Source organism: Centruroides vittatus, unplaced genomic scaffold, assembly GCF_030686945.1.
Source record: "Centruroides vittatus isolate TY-2023 unplaced genomic scaffold, ASM3068694v2 contig_19, whole genome shotgun sequence".
NCBI lineage: Eukaryota > Metazoa > Arthropoda > Arachnida > Scorpiones > Buthidae > Centruroides > Centruroides vittatus.
Window position 1 is genome coordinate 1534335 of NW_027121169.1, and position 6742 is coordinate 1541076.

The 6742-nt window shown below is 30.6% G+C and overlaps 1 protein-coding gene across 1 annotated transcript; it reads left to right on the forward strand.

Moving 5' to 3' along the window:
* Positions 1-3831: 3831 nt before the first annotated feature.
* On the forward strand, positions 3832-6291 carry LOC136970223 (G-protein coupled receptor 161-like). The gene is made up of 2 exons (XM_067264650.1): positions 3832-4178; positions 4247-6291. Exon 2 carries the CDS (start codon positions 4270-4272, stop codon positions 6289-6291), a length of 2022 nt encoding a protein of 673 aa, XP_067120751.1. The 5' UTR covers positions 3832-4178; positions 4247-4269.
* The last annotated feature ends 451 nt before the right edge of the window (positions 6292-6742 follow it).

The window sequence follows — 6742 nt, forward strand, 5'->3', positions numbered from 1 at the left end:
ACCCTTAAATTTGGCAAGGATTTAAGCGAAAACACACAAAAAAGGCTTGTTTAATGCTCTTAAGTGTCTAAAATTTCCAAAGATTTTAAAAAATATTTTCCTTTAAATTTCCGAAATCCGAATAAAAAAAAATATTAAAGAAAATCTTTATTAAATTCTAACATAAAATGCATACAAAATAACATATTTAACTCGCAGACAAATGCTATTTTTTAAAGCAAATTTGATCTAAAAAAACAAAAAAGAGTTAACAAAACTCTTTATAAATTCAAATATTTCAATTTATAAAATTTACATACTTTACAAATATCAAAAAATCGCATTTTTTTTAGAATGAGGAGGAAAAAAAGTGAGATAAAAGGAAGAAAAAGAAGAAGAAGAAGAAAACTTTATTTCTTTTCAGAGCATCCCTCGAAAAATCTCGTTTCTAGAAAGGAACGTGACTAAAGCTGTTCCTAAAAGATTTGTCTGAACAGGACAAGTGTTTCGATACCCTGTTTTTTTAGATCCTAAAGAATTACTTTATCAGTACAAGTAACGTGTATGATATAAAATCGATCAGCATCCAATACATTCCATCATTTGAATTAGAAGAAGCTTCGTCAGATGCTATTTATAATATACATACACAAATGTAGTTTTTTTTGGATGAGATTTTAGAATTAGATTGTTTTCAATGAATTATAAAACGTATTCTACATTATAATTGCACAAATACCACTTAATTCTGCTTTAAAGAATGTAAATTTGCCATCATATTCGTCCAATTAAAAAAAAAATAGTCCTGCCCTGTCCAGAATTATATAAAATTGCCGAATTTGTGCGTAAAATGTCTAAAAATTGTCTAATCTAGCTTCTTAACTTAAATATATTGTCTAATTTTGCGTACATAAACATCTAAAGAACATAAACATTGCTTAATCTTTTGTTAGGTGCAAGCGAACTTGCATTAGAACACAGGATCAACGCTTAAATTTGTATTAAAAATGAATAAATATCACCCGAACTTCTATTATAATGTCATCTACATAGGCAAGAGAATAACAGATAAACATAAATTTGCATTAAAACACAGGAACATCATGTAAACTGGCACCAGAACACAAGCATTACCTTCATTTACATCAGTACTGCTAAACGTCATATTTTAAACGCGTAAGCGTATATTGAAATGCGTAAAAATCACCTACACTCATAACAGAACACGTAAACATGCGCTAGAACAGGTAAACATCGCCTAATCTTTCATTAAAATTCATAATGCACCGTGTATTCTAGCATCATACCATAGGAAATCGCATAATCTAGCATAAAACATCACTGGAATATTTATTAGAAAATATAAAAGGAAAATTTTTAACAGAACCCATTAAAAATACATCTAAAGACTCGCAATTATTGTACACTTTAACAACATTTAATGAGACGAACGGCATTTATATTTTATGTAAGAGCCAATTCCAATATTTACGTAAGGAGTTGGATTTCCAAATGCAATTTTACAGCTTTGAAACCCGCAATGATCAATTTTATTTATTTATTTATTTTTTTAAATCCATCTTCTTATTGTCTTTTTTACGACAGAAGTTTTATTTATCTTTTTTCTTTTATAAAATACAAAAATATCCAAGAAAAAAGAGTTGTATTTATGTAATTTGTATAAATGATATACATTTACCTTAAGTGAATTTTATCTTTTATTTTAAAAAATTTCTTTTGTACTTTTTGCGTTTTTTAGAATCTAAATTTGCAGAAAACTCTTTCATTTTTTTGGAGTGTTGTTAAAATACAAATTCACAGGGAAATTTGTAATTTTTTGCATTTTTAAAGCCTAAAATCATAAAATTTTACGTAATTAAATGTTTTTTCCTGTAATTTTTGCATGTTTTAGTATCTAAACTAATAGAAATCTTACTAAACTTTTATTTATTTTGTATTTTATTTTTTTAAGAAGGATTTTTATATATAAGAGGAATAATATTTTATCTCATAGGTCCAGATGTCTTTGATCAATAAAGCATAAATCTTGTTCGCTACGAATTACACACACAGACACACACACACACACACATACAAACTTGTGTGTTTTATTCATAACCTTTTTTAGGGTTGTTTGTTGTTTAAGATTTCGTTTAAACAGAATTAATTTTTAATTATAATGTTGAGTTTTAATTATTAAATTGATTTTTACATTTAATTAAAACTTTTAAATTCTAGAAAAATGAATTTTTTATAAGCTTCTTCTTAGTGAATAATTTAATCGTTGTAATGACTTTGTAAGCGCATATATTCGCTCATTTTCTTTAACTTTCCTTCGCCTTTTCGAGAATAATCCCTAGTTTCGTTTGTTTACTTTCTTCTATAAGTTATTCTAGATCATAGAACTCCTTTATCAGTTATAAGAATGCCTCTGTAGAAGTCCTACGAAACTTTGAATGGCTCTTATATCAATATGTGAGCCTGGGTAATTCCTTTATGGAATGATTCTTGTATAAGAAGATCTGTATCATCTCTTAGACTCTTATATGACTTAAAATGGCTCCTTAAGAGTAGAATGCCAATCTTTAAGCATCAGAATCACTCCTAAACTGTTTTTTATACTCTGAAATCACTCCTGTAAGATAGTTCTTTATGATTCCAATTAAACATATCTTCACGAACTAGCATAGGTCTCATAAAAGAAGTTTGACCTAGTGTTTTCCTTGTATGAGAGCTATAGATAGCTGTTTTTTATCCGAAATAACTGTACAGTAAGTCATTTGTGTCTCTAGAATTATTCAATGATTCGATATGCTCAACGAGACTCCAAAATGACTCAATTATATTCAATGAGACTCAAAAATGACTCAAGAAAGCGTCATTCAAATCCTACAGAATTTTCTGAAAGAAGTATTCCATTCTTACAAACCATTCTTAAAGTTGATTCCATATAATTTAGAGATAGAAAATTGAATCGTTCGTTTATTTAGACTCTAAAATGATAAATTTGCACCAAAAAATTTTCAAAAAATTCTTGAATTTGTTACAAAAAACACAAATTTATATTTAACTAAATTACAGATCGACAGTGACATCTGCTAGCATCTAGAGCTAATTCTTTAACATCTAAAAAATAAAATAGAAGAAAATTGTTTATGATGATAAATCTGGAGATATAAGATTAAAGAATTTATTCCGGAAATTGTTTTGAAAAGTTTGTTCCGAAATTCTTGAAAAATTTATTTGGAAAATTGAGTTATTGGGGTAAGAGGTCAGAATTGATTGATTGCTAGAGCGAGCTTCTTACAATGGGAGAGAATTCTTATTTTCTTCTTTAAAAAAATCTCAAAAAAACTCGTCGAAATTCTTGGAGATTTTTTAGAAGCATTCTTCAGTTATTTAACTTTAAAGTTAATTAAAAAAACACCAGATAATTAATGAATTAAGTTAAATTTAAACGTGTTTCTTGACAGTAATACGACTTTACACGTCGAGAAGTATTCGATTGTTATAAAATTCTTTGTTTCTAGAAGTGGAGGAAGAAGAAGAAGAAGAAGGTCTGTCGTTAGAAAAACTATTAGTTATAAAGGAGACGATCTGGTGAAGACAAATGATATCTTCCCATATTTAACACTATTGGAGAAAATACCATTTAGAAAATGATAGATGCTACGGAGGAGTAAGGAAATCCTTTGCTAGAATATGTGATTTTAAACTCTTGATCACATTTATAAAATTGGTAAAGTTTTCATAAAATTACTTTCTGTAAAAAGAAGAGCAAGAGCAGAAGCCAAAGTTGATAACAAGATATTGAGATGAAGATCAGTAAGCAACTAGAGAGAGAGAGGGAGAGGAGAGTTTCTTATTTTTTTTATGGTTCTCAACTGATCCATAATCACGGCTTACACAAAATTCTTCAACTATGAAAAGAAGTTGAACAGAAACTATTCAGTCAGACATGCACTGATACATTTTTTCATCACCTCTAAAAAAACCATTTTTGGCAGCTTTCCATATCTAGTATAACAATACAATACAAACTATGAACAAGATAAGTAGAGAAGAATGTATAAATCCAGATATTCATCGTGTTAACTTTATCGTGTTTTTTTTCAAATTTTTCAAATGTTTTTTCTAGAACATAGGAGTCGTTAATGCGTTAAATTTAAAGTTTGGTCTGTAAGGGAATATTAGAAGATGTAAACATAACTTTTTTTTTGAATATAGGGGTTAAAAGTAACATTAACGTATCTTTATATCTTTGCAGATTTACGAAATATACTTTAAGAAATGGATGCATCAGATCTTAAATTGTTCCAAACTCATCCTTATCATGTAAATAACCTAACAGAACCTATCATGTTTGGTCCTCCGAAGGATAAAGGAACTTTAGAAGGTAATAGTCCCAATCAAGTAATACAGCAAACCGAAGCTACAGGCCTTCTTGTCATTTTTGCAGCTAGCATAGTAAGCAATGGATTAATTTTTGCATTATTCTATCGTAAAGCAACATTTCGGACATTTTCGAACTGGTTCGTGTTTAATTTGTCATTAGCCCATCTACTACAGTCCACCCTACTTTTACCATTTACCTTTGCATCTATTGTAACACGTAAGTGGATATTTGGTGAGATCTGGTGCCAAATGACAGGTACTGCTTTCATATGTTTAAATGTGGCATCAACGTTATCATTATTATTAATTGCTGCTGATAGAAATTGCGCTGTTAACAGCCCTCTTCATTATTCCATGGCTATAACTAAGAAAAAAACGGGCATACTCATAGCTGGAACTTGGGTTTTTGCCATTCTTGTTGCTATTCCACCCCTGTGTGGAATATCCAGTTTCAAATATAGAGAGTTATGGCATACGTGCACCGTCACATGGTATTCTAAAGATCCTTACACAATTGCTTATGATTGTTTTCTTACAACCATCGGTTTCTTGTTTCCATTAGTAAAAATGAGTTGGATGTATTGTTCTATGTTTCGTGCAGCACGCACTAATAGTGCTAGAGCACGCAAACATAGTTTAAGCGCCAGTCTGACTGAAGAGCAAGTTCAGGAAGTAAAACAAAAAGTAAGTTCTAATTACACTTATAGAAGAAAACCATATAGAAGAAGAAGCTCTTCAACTAGTCAATCATCTATCTTTGGTGATGAATGGAAGGCTGTGAGAACGGGCGTCTTAGTTGTACTATCTTTTACTTTCTGTTGGATGCCATATTATATAGTGGTGCTAACTGAGGCATACTTCAATTCCAGTCACTGGATGCCTCATTACTTTCTATGTCTAGTGACCCTCTCTTCCTACTGCTCCTGTATAGTAGATCCTTATCTGTACGTCTTCAGAAATCGTGGCATCAGAAAGCACGTCTTGAAGCTGTTAACCTGTGGAAGAGGATATCCCTCTTTATACAATCAGAGGAACAGAAACGATCCAAATATACATCCAGCTAACAGTTCTTGTGTGTTGCAGTCCAATAGCGCTACTGATTTACGTGACGTAAATTCGGTGCTCTACAAAGATGGCGAGGATCAGTGGCATATGACTGATAATGGAGATGATGTATCAATACACGGTTCAGACGAGTCTCTACATAAACCAGAATACGATCCAGTGATGACATGCCCGAAACATTCACGAAGATTGCTTCAAAATATTCGAGAACCAGACTATTATGGCGTGCAAACACCCGAAAACAGAAGCAGTTGGAATCAGAGGGAAGTCATAACAAACCATCCAGAATCTATGCTTATCATGAAATTAGCTACACAGAATTCGTGCGGGAGTGATACCACAGATAACTGTGGCACATCATTTGAGAGCAGCGATGACCCTGCAACATATTTATGCCCATACGTCCAGCGCAAAGATTCTAGAAGTAGCATGACTGCCCTTTTAGTCAACGATAACGGTAGTTATGGCAAAATTAGGCCATCTTTAAAGAGAGTTTGCTCCTTCACTGCCGAAGAAAATGAGCTCAATTTTTTACCAGCAGTCATATCCAGATTCGGGGGGATGAAAAGGACTTCTTTCGCCATGGCACGCTTTGGTAATCAAGAATCTAGCGAATCTACATTAACATCTTCGACATCTTCAGATACTCCCGATTCAAATACACCTCTATCTGGTAAACCTGGAAGAATTAGACCAAAATTAATACGTCAGCAATCTGCATTTGTATCTCACTTAACCGAACCAAGAACTAGAAGATATCCTCATATAGAAGATATACATAGACACGCAAACTACACTTTTAATAGCGAAGATGCTGTATTGTACAGAAACGTAAAGTTTCAGAACGAATAAACTTTTATAAAAAGTTTAAAAAATTATATATAAATATATATATATATATATTTAAATCAAGAGTTTTATTAAATTGGACTCTTTTTTATAGATCTTTAAATAAATCTTTTTCTTTAATATTTATAATTTTCAATTTTATGCTTGAAATGTTATAATTATTATTATCATCTTTATTCAAATTTTTGATGGATATAAATATATATATAAGATATATAAATAATATATACATATATTTTTATGTTGCGCTATTATATTTGTGGTATACATATACATACCATTACTTTACAGGGGTTGAATTTAAGAATGTAACAAAATTTCTTCATCTGTTGTAATGCTAATATAAGATATAATTATGTATGTCATTGAAATTTATCATTAAATCATTAACCTATTTATGTTTCGTTATTTTAAAGTTTTATCTAATTTTTAACTATTAATTATTATTCCTGCT

Coding starts and splice junctions, on each gene's coding strand:
- LOC136970223 (XM_067264650.1), top strand. CDS start 4,270: ATGGATGCATCAGATCTTAAATTGTTCCAAACTCATCCTTATCATGTA.